The following is a 22,882-nucleotide window of genomic DNA, read 5'->3' as shown; positions in this document are numbered from 1 at the left end:
CAGTGAGCGAATTTATGAAGCCATTGTAATGCAAAGACTGTGCAAATATTACTAAAATTGCTGTAAATCTCTCTTGGGACAATGTGGGAGGGCAGATGAGGGATAAGAGAATGAAAGCTTCATTTCTTTCTAAAAGGAATTACTATAAATATGGCATGTCTAAAACTGTTAAATCAAGACAACAGTATAAACACATTAATTAGAGGTCTGAAAATAGTTACCAAAAGAAACATCTAAAAAAGTACAAAAGTAGTTGTGCCTCTGGGACACAGATCTAGAGGACAGGGAGGAGCAGGGCAGGAGATACTGTGCGCATTATAAATATTTTGATGTTTTTTCCCATGTGCATGTATTGACTTGACAATTTTTAAATGCACATACCGGAAAACTGGTTCCAGCAGTTCAGAATCAGTAGATCTAGGGACACAGAATATGCATCCTTAAAAATTTCCCAGAGGGATTCTCGCAAATTTATTCTTGTGCCTCTGCTTTTAGAAACACAAATAGAGAGGTAGCAACTAGTAAAAGAGAAGTAACATCGATCCGCCAAGTGGAGAAATGCCAGGAGCCATAGGACGTTGGTCTCCCAGACAGCTTCCTGCCGTTTTAACTAATAAAAGGGAGAAATATTAGAGGAAGGCACATAACAGGTTGTGAGTGTCCTCATAATTCTGTAGAACTTTATGGATGCATCAGCTTTTCTCCCTCATATATTTGTTGAAAACCAAAAGCCTTGATTCAAAAATTAGCCAGGGAAACACATGAAACATCACATAATGAGGGAAGCTTTTTAACGGAAGCTGGTTAGATCAACTCTTTCAGACTCTGAGGTTTCTATGTAAATTGTGTTACGTCAATCTTGAATTTTAAAATATTTTAAAGACTGTTATCAGGATCTCTGTGCCTACAAATGGTTGCTGGGATGTATAGAGTACTTAAGAATCAGATGGTTTCTGGGCATTGTGGTAATTTCTTCTAGGAAAGCTTCTTCAGAAACACTATCTGGCCATCAGGGATTGGCACAAGTGGTTGTCATAAAGCAGCCAGGAGCATGGTGTCCTCCTTTTCTCTACTCTCTCTGCCCCTTCCCAGGACTCAGTACTGACTGAGAAAGAAGGAGTTACCATTCCACCCTTCTATTCTGCAGGATCCTGGGTCAACTTCTTAGCAGAGCAGATTTTTCTTAGTGTCTTAGTACATAAACTATTGACATCTCTGACTAAATTAGAGAAAATATAGAGCTACAAAGTGGAATAAAATATTTTCATGTTTATTTCAATGTCAGATGAGACCTCTTACCTTTTAAATACCAATGATTTAGTGTCTATTAATTTTGTTAATATTGAGGTTCATTTACAGATGAAATTATTTAAAAAGGAAGATTTGTCCGTAATGTGTATTGTTCTTCTTAATTTCATCCAGAAACTGGAAAGCTGGCTTAAAAATTTTTTTTTTTTTTTTTTTTGCTTCAATGGTAAGCTATTGGTCCAATTACCTGGACTTGGCTATATTATAGTACTGGGGATTCAGCCAATTAAAATTTCACTTCTTAATTTCTAAGAGCATTGATCCATCCATCCAGTACTTATTGAGCACCTTCTATCTGCCTGGCACTGCAGGGATAACAAGTAAAGAAAACATCAATTATAGGGTAAGTCTCTATGGTTAATTGGTTGAAAATTTATATGAGAAAGATTTTATACATAGGCATGTATGCATTTATGATATCTATGTTTTTAATTTGACTACATACTGTTCTTTGATGTTTGTCTAAATAGTTCGTGTTTATGGGTTACTGTTATCAGTTTACTAGATACTTCCCATGAACATTCACTGAAGATATAACATTAATGTACACAGTGAGAACATAGAAATCCTTTTCTAGGTACTTATTCTACTGTGCCTTTTCATATGCAGTTTCCTTTTCCTATAGCTCTCCTCACTTGCCCATTTAACAACCGCCTATTGATCACCCAGAAGTCTGGCAGGCACCATCTTCTCCATGAGTCCTTCCCTAAGTACTTCCCAAAGGAATTGATCACCCTTTCCTCTGCACTGTTTGTGGATTTTGTACATACTTTTATTATTGCATTGATATAAATATTCACTAACATGCCACTTGTTATTTCGGTACTGTAAGCTTCTTGAAGATTAGAAACATTTGTATCTTCATGTTTGCATTCTTAACAATTAGCAGAATGCCTGGCACAGATGGATGTTCACTAAACAGTAGCTCAACTAAACTGAAAAGCCATTCCTTTTAATATTATGTGTGGAACGCCACAGAAATGAACTCACATTTTAAGTTATCTCAAAATTTAAAATTAATACTTTTGAATATTTAGTAAGCATATTTTAATGTTTTATTAAATTCTTTTCAGATGAGAGAAATTCTCATCCTTACAAAAGCCTAATACAATTATATAGTTAGGAACATGCTTTTCCTTTTAAAAATTTCTGTTGCTTATTCCCCTCACCCATCCTTCTGACTTTGTGCCAACCTCATGGTTATTATAGACTTATCCTGTTCATATGTTACAATTACTTGTTTATATATCCAAGGCCCTCCTAGATACAAATTCCTGGAGAGCCAGGACATTGTCATGTCCACTCATACAGTCCTGGTATACTGCAATGACTATGGAAGAGAAGGGCTTAGTGAGTGCTTGTTACATTAATAAACAGGGAAAAATAGGAGACAGTACATAGAATTTAATCCTAGGTTCTTCTTTCTCTATTAGAACCTGTTTTGTGATTATCTTAAAGGAAAATGTCACAAACTCTACATAGAACTTTGACTTTGTTGTTGAAGAAGCCTAGGTTAGAATATGTGGGTATGGCAAACTAGGAAAATGAATAGGAAGGGGACAAAACTTGGTTGTGCAAATATTTTCATTTTATTTTGTGTTTTAAATTTATACCAAAAGAGGTATTTTCTAGTTTGAAAGAGGGAACAGTTGGTTGGATTAGAGAAAAAAATTGCTAGATCCTTTATTATAAAAATAAATAGGTATGTTAAATATTTCACTGAAGTTTAAAAGATTTGGAGATATTTTCCCCTCTGCTAAGATAACATTTCTGTAATTTCCTCTTATTCTAACTGTAGGCATTATGATGATTTTTAGTTGAGTCTTCTGATGTTTCTTTGTGATTTTTTTGCAACATAAAGGTGTGAATGCCTAGTAAGATATCACCAGATGAACAGTAGAGTTGGACACTCTCAAGCTTACTCTTGCAGAAAATTATTACACAATTTTTTACAACAGTAGTGTTTGAAAAATGTGATGAGTTAGTTTTGAAACTTCATTCAAATTTTAAGGAGCTCTTGCATCTGTTAAATGTATTATTACTATTGAGTAGGAGTGACAAATATATTCATTAGATGACACTGAAAAGAGGTCATGTCTACAGAAACCATCTAGTAATTGGCAATGAAGAACTGGTCATTTTTAAAATTAAAAACGCAGACAAATATCTCAATTTTATGTTTTTTTTCTTCATACACCAAGTATTTTAAAGTCTATGGAATAAATCTATAGACTCTACAAATGACATAACTTTTCTCCAAAAGTAATTCTCTAATTTGTGTATCTACTAGAACCCACTGATTTTCATAAGTTGATATAATAAGTTAAATCAATGTTGTAAAAAATGTGAAATACTGATACAATTCTTTAGACTATTACAGTTTGTAATACTTTTTCCAAGACATTTCAAAAACAACACCACACAATTCTTGAATCAGTATTTTAAGTACACAAGATCAAATTTGATTTCTTCTTTTTTCCACACAAGCATTTACAAATTATGGGACTAATCCAAAGTCATGAGCCAGGTGGCATAATTTAAAATTAGACTACAAAATCAGACTTAGTTCATTACTTTTTTTCTTGAGCTCTGTGCACCTTTCATATTTTATATTTTTTAGCCTTAATAATTTCCTTGTGCATTTCTATGCTAAATTAACTTTGTTTATAATTTGATAAACATCCAAGTAACTACATATGAAAATTAATTCATAAGGACTAGAGAGGAAACCTATATATTTAAATGTATGGGACATATAAAGATGAATACCATTTTAAAACTTTTTCTATGGATTAAGCATGAATATTTAAATATCTAATCTGGGCAATTCATCATGAGAATATTACAAAATTAATACAGATTAAAAATATCAATGGCTGAATGAGCTAGAAAAGTATGAATGTTAATCACATCTCTAAGAAGAAACTCTAGAATTAAATTAGAAAAGTGTCAATCTCAAGAGTCCATTGAAACCATCAAATGGAAGGGTGGTCTGAAAAATGCAACAAAAACGACATTTCAAGCTGTTTCCAAAATACTTCAATTCGATGCTCTTAAAAACAGAAGAAATAATTTGTGGTTTTCTTCAAGTGAAGTGACCTTTGACCTCCAAATTAAAAACACGGAAAGAAGCTCCTCACATTTACCATAGAAAGAAAGATATTGCAAAATAATTTTCTAAGAAAGCACTTAGGAACTTACCTGTTTCCATTTTTCCATCCTGTGCCGCGGGCCCATCCGGAATCACACTTTTCACCTGCAGAAACTCATCCGGCTCATCTCCACCAATGATGGTAAATCCAAAACCCATGTTGCTCTTTTTTAGGGTGGTGCTGAGGAATGTTCCCTTCAACTGGGATGCATCCCGGGTGAAGAGTGGTTTTTCTACATTGGCCAATATAAGTCAAAAAAGAAAAAGCGCATTTAAGGCAAGTTCTCACACAGGGGAAAGCCAGCCACTGAGCAGCCATCCTGGGGTAATGTGCGGGTGTCCTACAGTAAATGCAAGCAGGGGTGACTGCAGGAGCAAAGCTTTTAGTATTTTCTACAGGCACAGAGCAGTCCCAAGCATCCAGGGAAAGGTGGCGAAGCACCTTGGTTTGGAGAGGTTTTTTGTCAAGTCAATGGTTTCTATTCACTAAAGTAGCTCTTGTGCTTAAAAGGGCTAAATCAACAGACCATCAGTGCCTTCAGATAAAGAAGAGCCAAAATCATCCGGAGGCATCTGGGTACGTTGCTCTTATTCTAAGTGTCCAGGTGGGAGGTATGTGTGTGGCTGGTCCAACACAAAACCTTGAAGGGATAGGCCTAGAAAACCAAAATGGACTACTTTGTTTTAAAAAGAGTAGAAGCAATGGAATGTTGCCACCAGCTGACGTATCTAAATTGTTTAGAACGTATATCTGGATGTGGGACTGAGTTAACTTTTGCTTATATTGTGAGATGCTATAGATAACCAGATAAATCAATTTCTGCTGACCTGATAGAGTTTTAGTATATTCTAAAATGTGAGCAAAAGGCAAGCCAATATTTCTAGGTATAATTATGAATGTAAAGGTAACACATTTATAACAATACATTGACACATCCAAATCATGTACCTAAAGAATCTAAACAGAACTTGAATCCACTCATATAGGTTTGACCATTAATTTCTTATAGAAGATGCTTTTGCAGCTATGATCTCTAATAAATATTTTTAAATGCTTTAAAAATAATAATCATACTAAGAAAGAGAATTAGTATCTTTTAAATGCTATCATAGTCAAATATTTTATACATACACTTTTAGTTCTTGCAGTTTGGTTAATAGGATTTGATATTTGGAACAAGCAACTAAGTTACCGGTACATGGTAACTTAGTTAAGTATGTTGTATGACATTTTTTCTGTTGTTACATTTTTGGTGATATGTAATGGACAAACTATAAAATAATAAGCTATTATATTCAAATTTTACTTTATTTACATATCACATATCTTTGTTAAAAATAGAGAAAGTTTCTTTAAAATAAAAATAAAAAGCACATACATAATCTTGTCACCTAGTTTTTCTTTATGAAAGTAACGTTTATAATTGGAGAAGGAGTTCAATTCTAGACCTTTACATTCACTGTAATTGTGCCGTAGTGCATGGCGTGAAGGTCATCAGCAGGCAAATCTAGGCCTCCCAGCTACAAAAGCCTCCTTGCTTTCGCGATGAGTAAGAGCCCACGAGGACGTGAAAACTTTGTGCAGCATCTCATCCCATTGTGTGGCTCCAAGTCGTAGTCAGGTGCAGCAAGCAGCCACGGACATACCGATGGGCCAGGGCCTCCAGGCGTAGTTGCGTGGATAATAGGGCAAGTCACTCACGCTGTGCGACCTCCCGGGGACAACGCGGGGGCAGAAGGATTTGGGCCTAGGTATTGTCGATGAGGAGCTGTCTACTGTCACAAAGGAGAACAAGCCTCATTCTGGTGCTTGGTTTTATGAGGACAAACTTATGATTCTCTGTGTATCTCTGCAGTTTAAAGTACCACTGTCAAAAACCCATTAATCTCTACCTGGCTACGTGCTGTAAATTCCTATAACGTAGTGCCCGAGGCTTTAACTTAATCTGTGGTTTCTAAATGCATTAGTTTAGAAACAGCAAACACCCAGCCAAAGCTAATAGAAGAGTTTGGGGAAAGCAAATCAATTATTTCAAAGAGTCTAAGCTAAAGGCATGTATGTTGGAAGAGCAGACAGTTTGATAGACAATTTTTCCCTTTGAAACACTGCTCAGTGACAGGTACCAACCTCGGAAACCTGGGGCCTGCAGCGGCTTGGTTCCAAGTTCTGTGTGGGGCATGTTATGCTGCTGTAGCTTCCTTTTTGCTTCCAGGACAGGGTTTTCAAACTGTGTTCTTCTATTTATGTGGCTGAAAAATAAAAGTTCAAATTAGGGTAACAGTAGGGCAAAGTCATTTAAGAGAACATATGTATAGCTCTACAGAGAGCAGATGATTAAGAGATGCCTATGTGATTACAGACAAGAGCCCCACCAGGCATGAAGTCAGGCCTCTCCTTGGGCTGGCCTGTGTACAACGTACATTTCTGTAACAAGAGCAGAATTCTCAGTGGATCTATCACACGTTACTATATTTAAATTATGTACAATTCAGTCAGAAGAACTAAAATGTGCATTTGCTTGCTGGACCTGCTCTGTTAGTCTGAGAGGAGTTTGGTGCATTAGAGTGAATGGTCAACAAATAAAGTTTATACCAAATGGTATTGAATAGAAGGGTATCATCTAAGCTTTGCAAAGCCCCTAGTGTAAGGTAAATTCATTGATTATTTATACTTAGAGCAACTAAAGTCTACACTTTTTAGAGTTTGACAGATAGGGATGAAGGGCTGGGATATAGGAGGAAGACTCCCAGGGATGCTGTGGATGCTGTGGAATACCTGTAGGATGATTGATACTGAGATGAGTAAAAGTAGAGTATTTACTTTCTGCATAGTGAGATGATAAACTCACAGATATTAGTCACAAAGTGTCTGGAAGCAACTATGGATCAGCTAAACTAGCGGCTTATAGTATAAGCATGCCCTCCAGTATTTTGAGAGCATAACGAATACTTCTATGAAATTTAGAGTTCCCTGTTCACAGAAGGTAGAAACCAATGACCCTACGTCATAGCAGTGTCACGTCTAAGTCTTTCTTTAGGATATAAATACACCATGAAAAGTCTGGCATACACATCGATTTTGGTCTTTTGTATACACAGAAATAAGATTATGGATTGAAAGCATGAAAAAGAGACAGCGGTTAGAAGAGGAAAGAACAATTCTGAGTATTTAACTCTGTGCCAGTTATTACATATAAATTTCCTTAGAGTTAAGCCTAATGGCAAAAGTCTTGGCATTTTAACTGTCCCATTTTAAGGCAATGAAACTGACACGCTGGGGATCAAATGACTTGTTGTAAATCATATGCCCGGTAAATGAAAAGACTGGGGTTTGACCATGTCTATCTTTAAAATGCATCTCCCACCTACATACCTCCTCTTTTCAATGTATGATTTTAACAATGGCAAGTGCATACATATTTAATGTGCACGCACACACACACATGTGTCTTCACACACAGTCCTCTTGTGTCTTCTAAAACTACAGTCAGAAAGCAAGGGAGGTTAAAGAAGCAAAATCTCAACAACCAATTTTACATTAATATAAATGATATAATTCCTGGTGAGAGAGAAAAGTGGTTGTCAGAAACATAAGATGACGATTGCACTATCTAATTACTTCCTCATGGAGGGCAGGGGAGGAGGTAGCTTCCTGCTACACAGGCTCTGGAGTCAATTAGGCCTGGATTCAATATCCAGCTCTACCACTTGATTAGTTGTATGACCTTGGGCAAGTTATTAAATCTGAACCTTAGTGTCTTCATCTATAATATGAGCATAATATTCCCTTCCCCCTGGGGTGGTTGTGAAGCTTCAGTGATATAATGAATATTGGCACAGCGTTTCAAGCAGAGACATACTCAATAACTAGCAGCAGCTGCTGTCATGGCCACCACCATCATCACCTTGTCATCACCATCGCTGTAATCATTGTGGGTCCACACCAAAGGCTTTGTGGGGGGGGACTGGAACAGCAGTAGGGCCTTTCTCTAACGTAGCCTGTGGCAGAGGCTATGATGCTGTTTGGGATGGGGGTTCTTATAACAACAGCCTATTGAAGTTCAGGGGAAATGGTTTGGAAATTATGGGGTTAAAGTTATGTTTTTATACCTACTCTGTGGAAAAGGTGGATGGTTGTCAGTGTATTAGTGAAAGGTGATCAGATTAAGTTAGACATATTTGAAATAAAGGTATTGTCTAAATATGTAAGAAATTTTTATCATTTTAACTTTTTAGGTCTGAGACCTGATCACCAATTCTCTTGCTTATAAGTGAACCAAAGATTCTAAATAGATACAAAGATTTGCCAGATTCTGGTGTCTGGGTTGGCACATGTGTTCTTGTAGAGGCTGTCAGATTCATTCAGTTCCTACTGCTCTCTTCATTAACTGATGAAACTGGGTCTTTGCTTATCAAAAGACAATCTGCTTTTTATAAAAGGTATTTCTTTGTATTGTCCCCCTCCCCCAGCTGTATTATAAACTCTTACTATTTTTTATGCCCCTTTTACCTGTCACCTGACTATAAGCTCTTTAAGGCCAGGGACTGTGTGTGACACTTGATCATTAGCAGATATATGGCAAATATTCAACTCATTGATTGAGCAGTTAAATGAATCTTTATGTGCAGCGCTGATTTGCTTACATGGATTACTCTGGAGGCATAAGTTTTGTTGTAATAATCTTAGGTTCCTCTCTGATTATTTATGTTCTCTTCCAAGAATTACTTAAGGCTTTTCTTTGTCCAGTTTAACCAAATGTTTCATCAGATGAGTTATTATATGTAAAGCACTTAGAATAGGACATGACACATGGAATCACTCAAAATTGATAGCCGTTCTTATATTTACAAGACTATCTTTCCAGAAATTGAAGGAAGCTTTAGTATTCTGGGAGTGAGAGATAACATGCATAGATGTATGAACAGCTTAGAATGTTCGCCCTTTGAACACTAGAATGAAATGATTCTGCATTGAACACTTTGTGGTGAAACAACTCCTCTTTCTTTAAATAGTTTTGTATTTAAAGGAGATAATCAGAAAATTTCCAGAATCATGGTGCCATGTTGACCACTATTATTCTGTTGGTAGACTGGTAGCTGAAATCAATCATTTGATGTCCTTTGTGTGCATATACCATTGAAAATTGGGCTGTGTGCTACTTAGGTATGCCGAAGAATCCTAATTCTTGTTTAGATTAATCGGTAACCTAATCTTTGTTTGTTCAATGATAGGTCCTCATTTTTGATATTATAACTCCAAAAATAAAAGCTTGTCAATCGCAAATCATAACAAACAAAAAATTTTGAGGAGGGTAAGATAGCAGGAAAATGTATGAGTGGAGGTAAATATTTTTGTTAAGAGAAATAATATTCTGTGTAAAACTCCCTGAATTAAACATCTATATAGGCTGTTGGTATTGGGACTCACAGGTATGGGGGTGAATGTAAATCTTTCTTATGTAAAAAAAAATATTTTCCATTGGATGTAAATGCCACTGCAGTGCTTTTGAACACCAGAGTCATCATGATCTGTGATGTGTGGTGAACTATATGGCACATGAGCTTTCAGAGTTTCTTTGTTGCATAAACTCAGACAATGCTACTACACTTCAGAAGGGTCAGAGTTTAAAGCCCCTCTTCTCTTGTCTCCACTTTCCCTTACTAAAATCCTTGAAATCTTTCTATTACCTAAAGAAATACTATTCCTGACTTAGCCCTCTGCAGCTGCACCTCTCGCTGCCTCGCCACACGCACCCTGAGCTTTGGGCAGACTGGAGCTGCTCTCATCAGCAACACCCTATCAAGCCTCTTTATTTTGTCACATGAGAGTGGTGAAGCAAGACAGACTTGGATTGAGGTGGCATTTTGGGCCAATTACTAAAATCTCTAAGCATCAATATCCCCATCCGTAAAATGGGGACATTAATGTCTATTGCACTTCTTGTGGTTGCTGTGAAGGGAAAGAATGTTTGCAAACACAGATACATAGGAGAAACGCACAATTGTAAAGTGTAGTCATTCTTTATTCTTCAACGCATAACAGTCTTTGTTACTATTAATAATAACTGCTACAGCTGTTATTGTAATTGTTATCACAATGTGTTCCCCACCTGTCCCATAGCTCCTTTCCTAACTCTGTCAACAACAGTCCAAGCCTGAGTTAGGCTCTTCCCTGTGGCTCTCAGCTTATTTATTTTGTTACACCCTTCTTTATCATTAAGAGGATTTGAATCACTTTTAAAGAACAGCAACAATGAAAAGTAAATAAAGGTGAGGTCAGTTGAATCTGAATGGAAGGTCTATATATAAAATTGATAATGCAAGGTTCTCCTTGTTTACTGGAGTTATGTTCCAAATTAGCTTTAAGCTTTCTAGCTGCTAATTCAATGAGAGAGAAGCCATTTCTATTCTTCAGAGTATTTAAGATAAACCCAAGACAATTGTTCAGAAGGACATAGTATTCCTGTTACTAAGACTGAGATCATTCTCTCCAGATCTTCGATAATGAGGTTTCTGTGATATAGTATACAACATCCTAAATGATAAGTTCACAATAAAGAATTTAAAGGGCAATAGTAACCTTACCATATTTTTATGTGCTTCCTTAGATTGTGCACAAGTGTGTATAGGTCTCAGCTTTGTGTATTAAGCCTCAGACAGAGTGAAAGACAATAAATTTTGTTAAATAACTAAATGATGACTGCATGTGTGTTTGAGACTTTTGTTTATAAATATATGATAGTTACTTGGAGAAACTAAGAAACAACTTTGAACTTTACCAAAGTATCAGCTTTCCTCATTTCCTTTCTGTTCTTTTTCTTTTTTGCTAGGTCATTGTTCATCATATACATAACTTTATCCTTAGGAAACACATTACGAAAACTTTCTGGGGTACATTTACCTTTATTGTTGGGTTACACCAACTTGCCACCTGCACAAGATTATTTTCTTAGAAAAATCAACTTGTAGTCACGTGCTTTATGGACACAATGCTGAAAATATTCCATTCATAATCAAAATGAGTTTTTAGACTTAACAGAGAATGAAAATATCTATGAACTAGTCTCGCATGCCTTGTTACCCCACAAATAGTGGAAGCCAGGTGTGGCTTTAGTATCCTGAGCTAATTGCTCCAGCACATTTACACTGTCACAAATGAAGTCATTCATTTAAAAACTTAAAATGCTTTAAGTTTTTTAACTTAAAATTTTAAAGCTTAAAAACTCCAAAGCTTTAAAAGACCTATCACAAAGACATGTGATTGTAGCTAAATAGGGAAGCCTTGTCTTGTGCTTCCAAAATGAATAGTTTTAGTCTCTTTAGCAAGGATTTGGGGTCTTACAATGTATCAAAGGACGTGAATGACAAATGTCAACATTCTCCTCATTATTTAGGCTCTGTGAGAAATTATTAGCTATTCCATATAGCTTCCATACAGAACAGGAACCTGGGAAGCTACAAAGAGTTCCTAACTTTTTAAAAATTAAAAAAAAATTTCATTATAGTTTACTATTATTATTATTTTTAATCTTCACTTGAGAATATATTGATTGATTTTAGGGGGCAGGGAGAGAGAGAGAAGTGAAAGAGAAACATCCATCAGTTGCTTCCAGTTCATGTCCTGACCAGGGATTGAACCTTCAACCTAGTCAAGCACCCTGATCAGGAATCAAACCTGCAAGCTTTTGGTGCAAGGGATGAAACTCCAACGAATTGAGCAACCCGGCCAGAGCTTAACTCTTTAATCATACCTAGTTTATTATCACATTTTATTAAAAGAATCTTTAGATGTTAAAGGATAATGGGGTAAGAGACATGTGGATATATCCTACAACACCATTTTCCCCTTCCTGAAAGGAAAGACTACTGACACATCCATGTTACAATGGCAAAAGGATCAGGATATTGAAGAGTGAGAGTCCATCCTTGAACATCCTATATGTGGCAATGTTTTGTAGTTCAGGATTAACCTGAAGAGCTTAAAAAAAAAAACCCAAAAACAGAAACAGAAGAGACTCAGGCCCAGCCTAAATCAGCTGAGCCATAATCTCCAAATGGGGTACAGACGCTGGCATTTTTAAAAAAGCTTCCCAGGTAACTCTAATGTGCAGCTAGGGTTGCAATCCCCTGAGCTAGAAACTGAGAAAGTGTGAAAAGGTAGTTGAATAAGGAGTTTTTAGCCTGATAAGATGTATGTGGAAGTCTCTTTTTCTGTATGCAGCCTTGGGGAATACTAGAAAATACTATTTTGCTTCAAAATAGAGGGCTTGTGCCACCAGAAGTTTCATAAATGCACAGAGTGAGGGAAATATTTGTAGCTGACTGACTAAGCTGCCAAAGGTAGTCCCAGCTCAATGTGCTGTTTGACTGCTACCTCCCACTCTGTAGGGCGGGAATGGAAGAAACAGGAGGACAGACACACATCCTGGGCCCATCAGTACACACTGGACAGGTCAGCTGAGGGTTATGAAGGCCTTCATCTGACCCGCGCACTGCCAGTGTTCCCTCAATATTCTAGGCTCTTCACCCCACCTCGCTGCTCCTGGGTTTTTTGAAGAGAGGCACTTTTAGCGCATAGTCAAGAATGATACTTTTATTCCCACTGGCCACCATCTTGACTTCACTTAACAGTTTAGAAATGGATCTTTGGGTCAATGTGAGAGAGAGAAGAGAGCAACTTTCAAGGGGAGACTGTACCACAAGTGAAATACTTCTAAGGTGGTCAAAGAAGCTCTACTAATTTCTTCAAGGCATGAGGTCACCATCGCTCAATAAACATTTATTGAATGAATGCATATATGGAAGCAGGCTTGAGTGAAAGGTGATAGATCACACTATTTTCCAGTGTAACCCTGTCATGAAATATATGTTGTGAGAGTCAGAACTTTGTGTGAAGCTTAGAGCCAGCCTACGTGATTTAACTAACTTGCCTTTGGGTGAAGACCCATGGACTCCTTCAAGACAAAGAACCTTTCACCAGTGATAAGGGAAAGAGTTGTTCCCCTTTGGCGATGACAGATTTGGATGCGAGGAGCTGCTAACTAGAAGCTACTGTCTTGCATTAGAGTAGAAATACCCTCAAGTGGAAAAGCATCCTGTCAGGGTCAAGCTGCAGCAGCACCAGGGAGGCTGCCGCTCCGCGCTGGGAGCTGGAGATCGGCTTGGGCTTCAGGGCTGCAGCTTAGCATGTCACCTTCTCTACACAGATGCGTTCTTTTAGGAGCTCCCCCAAATCTGTTTTACTTGGGTTTCCTTCCTCCCTCCCTTCCTCCCTCCCTTTCTCTCTCTCTCTCCTCAGAATAATTCCCGAACGGACTCAGAGCGTGAATTTCCTGGTTGCTAGGAATTCCCTAGGTTTTCTTTGACCCTGGTTCCGTGGCCCTCACTGCTGGGTGGTCAGGAAAGTCTGCGTATCTGCATATTACGGTCTCACATCTGAACCTCTGGACTGTAGCTATACCAGCAGCCAAAAGCATCTATCATACCGTCCCTGTCTATATTTTATTTATTTTAATATAAGGCTTAAGAAGTCTCCATAAAGTTTTCTCTACTATCAAGTTTGGATAAATGGAATAAAAACTGCTCATGATTTAGAAACTTAGAGAGGCTAATAACCCTACAGGGCTCTTCTGGGGCCAAGCCTCTTCACAGGAGGCAGGCAGTGCATCAAGAGCTCGGTAACTGTAGTCACATAGCTGGCATCTACAGTCAAGCCCCGCTATATCCTAGGCATGTGGCTGTGGGCACATCATTTACTTTCTCTGTATTTCAGCAGTTTTTCATTGTAAATTTGAGATAAAAGTAGTATCTGCCTCATAGAGTTGTTGTGCAATTATATGAATTAAAACAAGTAAATCACTTAAGACCAGGGCCTGAATAAAGTATACAATAGGTGTTGTCAGGAATCATCAAATACTTGTTTCTCAAATACTCTTTGGTAGGTATAATGGTAGGGAATTCAGGGAAGGGCAAAGATTAATCAGACATGTAGTCTAATGAGGGAGATAAAACAGAAACAAAAAGAATTATAAAATAAAATTTACATAACACAATGTATACCTTACAGTGCTTTGAAAAGTTGATTTTAAAAGCACTAGTGACAAATATTTTAAATGTACTTTATTTTAAAATATGAATTTTGCATAAATGGAAGATTGAATCTATTTTATTTGGAGCATTAAAATAAACACAGAATAACTGAATTCTGCTTCTTGAAAGATTTCTTCCATATTCTACCAGTTATGTGAAAATCTTTCTTTCTATAATTGTCCATTCATTGTTCCCTACTATACCTGAGGGACATGTGGGTGGAAAGGTTGAATCATTCATGTGCTATTTTCTCCTGCTCTTCCTGAACAGGAAGGAGACTCATCTGAGGATACAGTGTCAAGGCTGGAGGTGGACTCACATCTGACTGAGAAGAGTATCCATATATCGGCACTGAAACTCTTACAGCTAAGAAGTCTGTCCTCCGCTCCCCACAAAGCTGAACTTTCCAAATGTGGTTATATTTTCAGATAAATGAACTCTGTTCTCCTCTCCCCTAGTAGTAGTGCTAAGTTATTTAGTTAGGACATTAACCTGTAATATGTATTTTATGTGTATCTTCTGTATAAGGGGGATTCATCACTTAGCCATTATTATTTGCCAATTACATAGAAAACTTGATCTTTTATTCCCAGCAGAAATGGCAAAGTGCACTGTTAACCCTGTCGTCAAGGCCCTAGGACCTGGACAAGATACACAAGTTTATCTAAAAAAATTTGAAAGCATGCACTTAAAAATGTTGTTTTCCATCCATCCCTTCTTATTTTCATAAGATGTCTCTCCTAAATTTTATTGCTGGGTGCAGGAGGAGGTTGTTGTTATCAAAGATATTTCTAAACTTTGCTTCTTCTAGATGGAGCAAAAGTAGTGAGTTATCAACCTAGAAGTAGGATAGAGCTTATCGAGAGGAAACTAAAAGACTCAACTATTTCAACATCTTTCTGTACTGAGAGACAAGGCTAACAAATGCTCTTCCACTGGTGTTTGCCAGTCCTGAGTAAATGGCTTAAGTCCTCTCAGTCTCAGAAACAAACTCATTAATTCATCAGTGTTCCAGGCACTGGGGGCACAAAGATGAATATGACACAACCCCTTCACCAATGGGGCCCATACTGCAATGGGGAGACACGCTATTTGGGTGACCAACCCCCTCGGCTAGCCTGGGACTACAGGGTTTCCCAGGGCGTGGAACTTTCAGTTTTAAAATCTGGACAGTCCTGGATAAATCAGAATGAGTTAGTCATTCTACAAAGTGGCCAGAAAAATATCACATAAGGTAAAAAGTCCTGAAACTTGTATGCACAAAGTGGATACTCGAAGGAAGAAAAGACAACTTAGTCTGATGGTTTGGAGAAAGCCTCGCAGAGGAAGTGACACATGAGCAGATTCTAGAAGGATGGACATATTTGGACGCGTAGAGTAGGGACTGTTTTAGGAAGAGAGTAGTGGAAACAAAGGTGTGCAGGAACATTCCGTTCTGCTGAGCCAGAGTATAGGCCTTGTGAATACACACATGCATATGGTTGCCTGTGGGTGGTGGTGTGGAGGAGGAGGCGAGGGGGAGGGGATGAAAGCTACAAGACTGGAAGGACACTTCCAAACCGTGGCGTGAGGTTTTATCATGTTTCAAAGGCTCCCTGCGTCCATTGTGAGTTTATGGACCAGCAGAGCTGTGAACGTCTCCATCAGGGAGTGTGCTCCTTGTTCTTGAATATGAGGATGAGCTTCACCACACCAAGTGCGAAGGAAAGTCGTGGTGCTCCCTAGCACTTTCAGTCATTTCATCATCATTTACCAGCTCTGCACAATGCACTAACTACTACTTTTACCGGAGGCTATGAGGCTGAATAAGAGGTGCTTATGACCATAAGGAATCACATTTTCCAGGGAACTAGACATTATAGTGCATTGGGAGGGGTAAGAATAGTCTGACCTGTACTATATGTTAACTGGATTGCTATTTCATAATAAATTATTTATGAATGGTTAAAATGTAAAGCCTAAGTCCACAGAACTCTGAAAATATGATTAAGTATTATATACCTTTGCATACGTATCACTCATATATAATGACAGACATTCACAGCCATGGACACAGGAATATTTTGGGGCCTGACTCCAAAGAGAATCAAAGAATTACCAAGGACATTCAGAACAGGGAGGAACCATGAAAACAACGTCACTGATATCAGGGATCATTCAGAAAGGAGGGAGTTTGGGAAAGGGTGCAAATGAAGGGAGAAGGACAACGCTGTGGCAGATTCTGAGGTAACAGGACATGAAAATAATTGCAGTTCTGTATAATACCCAAACTCCTCAGGTTTCCCAGTCCAATAATAAGAGAGAAAAAAAATTTTTTTTTAAGTATTATCCTTGACTGCTGTGTCTTTATTACTGATCAGACCATGAGGAAATCAAATATACAACTATTCCTTTTATATGCTAAAAAGCAATGCAGGAGAAATTAGAAAACCAGAAATTAAATTAAGCCACAAACAATTTAAAAATACTTTAGATAAGTCTTAGAGAGAAAATGATCTTGTCTGGATACATAGAATCTACACACCACCTTTCAATACCTTACTGCTAATAAGTAGCCATGGGGCCTAAGTGTGAGCAGGAAGCTTTAATTTTAAAAAGGTAAGGACCTTGGGAAGAGAGTCATGGAAAAAGAAGAAGCAGTGGGAATAGAGTACAAAGGTTCAGCGGAACCAAGAGAAAAGATAGGTGGCAATAAGTTACTTCATTGTTGTATTCATTTATTTATTCCTCACCTGAGGATACGTTTTTTTGACTTGAGAGAAAGAGATGTGAGAGAAACATTGATCAGTTGCCCCTTGTACATGCCCTGACTTGGTATTAAACACATAACCTAGGCGTATGCCCTGACTGGGAATGAAACCTGCAACTTTTTTGGTGTATGGAACAACACTCCAACCAACTGAGCCACCTGGTCTGGGAACTTCATTGTGGTTTTTAATAGATTGTTTTTTGAGAACAAGTATTGTTGTAGAATTTCATATAATTAACACACTATGTCTAAAATTATGCCATTGCTGAAAGCGCAAAGTTTCATACAGACTAGATCAGCAATTCTCAACCAGTGTGCTACAAGGATTTTTTAAAATATGCAATACCTGACTATTTAGTCAATGGCACTGACCTCTTTTCTCTTAGATTGTCAAATAAAAAATGACAACAGCCAACACAATAGCTGTCCAGTGTGAGTGAATCAAAATTATACCTATTTTTTTTTGTCAGATTGGCAAAAAATGTTTTTTGGTGTGCTGCAGAATTTCAGTCATTAGTTTATGTGCCATGAGAAGAAAAAGGTTGAAAGTCGCTGGTCTAGATGATAGTTTCATTTACCTGTAAGGGAGGGGGAGGTGCATGTTTTCACATAACTTTTGTGTTCCTTTCCATAATACATGTGTGAGATTGGGTAATTTAGGCCCTCATGTTGGCTGACTTTGTATTTTTCATTCTAAATCTCTACTTGAAGAAGACGTAAGGTGCAATGTTGTATATTTCAGAAGAATATACCATTTTGAAAACTTTTAAAGCTATGTATTTGTTGTTCAGATTTAAGTTCTATCTAATAGATTTACAATTTGTGGAAACTGAAGAATGAATGTTGGCTTTGTAAACAAAGGAGAGAATAAAATGTGGACAGTAGGGATGGGAACTAACATTCATTAAGCAAGCACTGTGTGCCTCAGCTACATTGGAAACTTTCACACCACTGTAAATTACCTGCTGATTTTCTGAAGAAAAAAATGTGAAAATATAGCACATTATTTTGATTATTAAAGAATTTTTTTTAAAAAGCACCCAATAGTTATGTACATAGAGAAAGGAACTGACAATGTTTCAAAAGAAAACATATATATGGGTATGTTTTGAATTTTGTATAAATTGAGAAATGAAATGGTAAGGAGAATAGGAATGACTAGCCAGGAGACTTGGCTTAAAGTAACATGGTTTTCAAACCAGAAGGGTCTCCTCCAAGGGCTGACTTTCGGCTTCCCTTAAGGCTTGCCCTAACTCCAATTTTCTTGTATTCTGCCCTTGCCAACATGGGAAGTTAACCTGGGTCATGCTTGGGCAATTATGATAATGATGATTCTGCACTAATATTTATGAACATGTTTAAACTTTTATGTGAGTGAATGGGGATAATCAATGATACAACTATGCACGTCTTGTCTCAAACTTTGAAAAGGACATGTGAGGTCTAACTGAGGGCCGGTGATGCAATAAGAAGCGAAGACATAGTACTTACTTAGCAAGAAATTCCTTATACAGTAACAGAGCAGAACCTCAAGTGCTGGCGGAAACTCTCCCTGACACTCACACTGAAGTCGCCTGTGAGTGGTAGATTAAGCCACAGGGAATCACAGAGGTGAGGGGGGCCACCTGCACTCTCTGGTACCCTCCATCTCACGTGTACCTCTTGGGTTTCACCAAAGTGAAAGGTACTTACCTGAGTCTGAGTTGTTATTCCCTTCCATTTTTGAAACCAAACCAGCATTAGGGTTTCGGCTGCATTAGAAGAGCCTGCTACATATTGCCTTTGTGAAATTCCCCTAATATCTCTGTACTGTAACTGCCTCATCTATAAATACCTTATTCACCTCAGAGGGCTGTTTTGAAGAGCATCAACATGCATTATAATATGCAAAAGTGTTCAAATTAAAGCATTGTATAAATTTAAGCTGATTTTAACATTATTTTTTATATTTAGAGTCTGGGAGTCAATTGTAATTTAAATATGAACAGTATAAAGTCTCTTAACTCCTATTCTGGGCTGCAACTCTATTGCTACCTCCTACTAGCTAGCTTGATGGCCTGCCTTCTCTAAGTTTAAGTTTCTCTGTCTATAACACAGGTACAATAGTATCTAATGCAAAGCATCATGGTGATGATTAAACGAATTATGTAAAATGCCTACTACATACTAAGTGTTTAATAGGGGGTAGCTATTATGTTTCTGGGTTCACTAATAGTTACTAAGCATTTACATATTAAGTCAATGCTCCAAACTAAATCACTAAGTACTATTACAGAAAATAGAAAGACAATCATTCTTACCATTTTACCTATCTGATTTTATCCATCATTCTATGCATCTATATTAATGTACTTTTTTGATGCCTAATTAAAACTGAAGAAAATGATGTAAGAATAGAATGGGGGGACTTGGTCGTCCTCCATATAGGAATGTTGTACTTAATGGAAATTAAAACTAAGATCTTTACATGAAGGCAGACTCAATGAGTGGTGCTTAATAAACTTTTAGACCAGCAACATTGAAAGAAAGAAGAAACCGACAGGGAGAAGAGGGAGGAAGGGAGAGGGGTAGTGGGGAGAAGGGGAAGGGTTAGATCAAGGAACAGGTGTGAAAGACACCTGGACAAAGCCAAGGTAGGGGGGGGATTGAGGGAGAGGTGGGGGTGGGTGGGGCAGGGGAAAGTGGTGGTGGGAAAATGGAGACAAATGTATTTGAAAATTGTTTTACAAATAAATAATTTTTAAAAAACCCCAAACTTCTAATGGTGAGTTTCTTCTAAACTAAATTAATGCAAAACTAATTTTATTGATTGTGCCTGTAGTAGATCAGTCAACCTTCTCAGCCAGAGAACAAAATATATTTTTCTTGACATTTTTAAAGTTCATCTTACTTAACTAGATTGAAATTAAATGTGAAATTTGATAATAAGATTTTTTGTGAATCATCCATTTTTATTATACAGTTAGCTGAGTCTACTGTAATATAACTTCATCTAGTTAAACATGAAGTCATCTGTTAAACACTAGTAATAAATAATGTTTAACAGTGTCACTTTGTTGCTCTGGCTGGTGTGGCTCAGTGGATTGAGCACCGACCGCCAAACCAAAGGGTTGTTGGTTCGATTCCTAGTCACAGGACATGCCTGGTTTGTGGGCCAGGTTTCCACTAGGCTGTCTGTGAGAGGCAACCACACATTGATGTCTCTCTCCCTCTCTTTCTTTCTCCCTTCCCCTCTGTCTAAAAATAAATAAATGAAATCTTTAAAAAAATGGCCCTTTTATTATACAATAGAAAATGTGGGAAAACAATCTCTCTTCAAATATCTTCATCTGTGATAATGGTGAAAAATACAGTGGTTTTTACACTGACCTTTTGTTTATAAGCTGACTTTTATTTTTCTGCCTTTTCAGTGAAATCTTAATATCAGTCTCATGTCTGTAGATATCAAATACATTTGTATGTTTTTCCATATCTTTGTAAGGAGATTCTATTATAGTGATCCACCCTTTTTGGAAGCCTTATGTCCATAACATGTGTATGATGGAATTGTTAAGATCATTAAAATAAAATAAAAGAATGGTAATATACAGGGGTGAGCAAAAGTAGTTTTACAGTTAAAACAATACAATAATTATACAATAATACAATAGTTAATAAATAATAATACAAGAATAAACTCTGTTTTGAATACTCATAACTATGAACCTACTTTTGCCTACCCCATCTGTTATTGTTTAGTCAAATTACAAGTAAGAATTGAAAGAAAATGCTTTTAAATTTTAAGTATTCTTTGACCAGCATCATAATGAGAAAGTAAGAAGGCTTAGTAGAGGAAAATGGCCAAAAGTATTCTTATTGACACAAGGTACAGTGGATGTTCCTTGATAAAGCCAGGGAGGTTAAGTGTAATTTTGTACTAGCCTGTAAATTCAAAATCATGGATGCAAATTAGGACAAACTATTAACTAACATCATGTTCTGTGACACAAAAGGAACTCTGAAAAACATTATCTGCATGTTGAAAAAGAGATGAAACTATAGTTCTCATGTCAGGGACAGGGAATTACATTTATCTAGTACAGGTGACCATCCTCTGTCTTTATTTAATCCTAGGGTGCCCAAGAATGACACCAATCTGCTGCCTCTTTAGTTTAAGCTCCCTTATTCCTCTGACAGGATCAACATCTCTCTGAGTGGAATGTGATTCCAGTTATGTCTCTATTAAAGATCAAAATGACCTAAATGCTTGGCGAGTACTTTAATTCCAGAAAGAATTTTTTTCTAACAAAGGGAAAAAAATGGCTGTGTTTTTTCAGTGTGCTAGTCTCCAACACTAGACCATCTTAAGGGATTGTTAGGATAATTTTGACTCTATGCAATTTTTATTTTATGTGCTAACTATAGAATTTAGTTTCAGTCTAGGATATGACTCCAAAGTAAGTGATGATACTGACTGGTAACTTGAGACAATCTGTAGTTCACACACAGGAAACATGGCATGTTTAATTCAGAAGGAGAATGAATAAGATACACAAACTATCTCACAAATTATAGAATAATAACAATAATCTGCTTGTTATATAACATAGTCTTGGTAAGAGGCAAACAGAATTGTCCAGTGAGAGATGGTGCCAGTCTTCTCTTGTTTGCAATGAGTTGCCTGGGATGGGAGCCCCTCCCCCCGCAGGAGGGGCAGCACTTCCCACAGGCCTCCATCTAGGTCCTCTCAGTGCAGGAACGATACTCCCCACGGAGGTCGCGTCCAGCTCAAAAGGCTGTCTGCAGCCACCTTAAGCAACAAGTGCAACAAGTTCCCCAAGTGCAGGTGTTCCCCACCTCCCGCCCCCACCTTCACAAGGTCATTTCAAGTTTGCATGGCCCCGTGAAGAAGGAGGAGGCAGCATGGCCCTACTTTGGGATGCACTGCATGGTGTTTCCAATTCTGACCATCACTGCTTTCTCTTCTCTTGGGGAGGGACTCAGGCACTGCGTCCCTCCCATTGCTGTCTCTACCGCTAAGTTCCCCTGCACTGTGCTACAAGGCATGTGGTTTGCCTGTGTGTAACCTCTCTGAAGTGCCTAAAAAAAGAGCCTGATTTAATTTGTTAGATTCATAAAACATGCTTAAAGATGAACAAACCAAAAGTGTAAGTGTTTATGTTGCATTCATCTTTTTACACAAATTTATTCTCAAAAGAAGTTGATGCTGGAGACAAAAAAGTTGATGCTGGAGAAAACTTGTCTTTTATGACTCATTTCAAGACAAAGAAAATGATTAAGTAAAATTGTAAAAATTAGTTTTTAAAAAATACTTTTATATGTAACTCTGCTGTCAAGGGAAATACTTCATTTTTATTTGTGAAAGTCTGCCTGAAATTAAACCAATTTAAACTTCTGCATCTCCGAAACATTCTTTATTTGGAACCAGAAGGCTTCTTACAGTTACAAACTGTCAGAATGTAAATGTGGTAGAAAGAGCATGTGTGTGAAGCTAGGAGCTCCTGTACTTAGGAAGCCTGATTGCCTGTTTTCCAGGAATGATGCCACAAAGTGAGGCTGGCCTGGGTCAGCTATAAGGAGGTAAA

At 37.5% G+C, this 22,882-nt stretch overlaps 1 protein-coding gene across 1 annotated transcript in view; it reads right to left on the bottom strand.

The window, feature by feature from the left end:
- MAGI2 (membrane associated guanylate kinase, WW and PDZ domain containing 2) overlaps positions 1-22,882 on the bottom strand; it is a 1,404,484-nt gene that overhangs the window by 296,725 nt on the left and 1,084,877 nt on the right. The window contains exons 8-9 of the mRNA XM_054563833.1: positions 6,588-6,709; positions 4,510-4,692 (exon numbers count right to left, since the gene is read on the bottom strand). Of these exons, the coding sequence (XP_054419808.1) occupies positions 4,510-4,692; positions 6,588-6,709 (305 nt within the window). The remainder of the gene's footprint in view (positions 1-4,509; positions 4,693-6,587; positions 6,710-22,882) is intronic.

This window comes from Pteronotus mesoamericanus, unplaced genomic scaffold (assembly GCF_021234165.1).
Source record: "Pteronotus mesoamericanus isolate MK-2021 breed Mesoamerican mustached bat unplaced genomic scaffold, CSHL_Meso_final scaffold_85, whole genome shotgun sequence".
Classification (NCBI taxonomy): domain Eukaryota; kingdom Metazoa; phylum Chordata; class Mammalia; order Chiroptera; family Mormoopidae; genus Pteronotus; species Pteronotus mesoamericanus.
The sequence above is the reverse complement of the archived record's forward strand: the minus strand, read 5'-3'. Positions and strand labels throughout refer to the sequence as shown.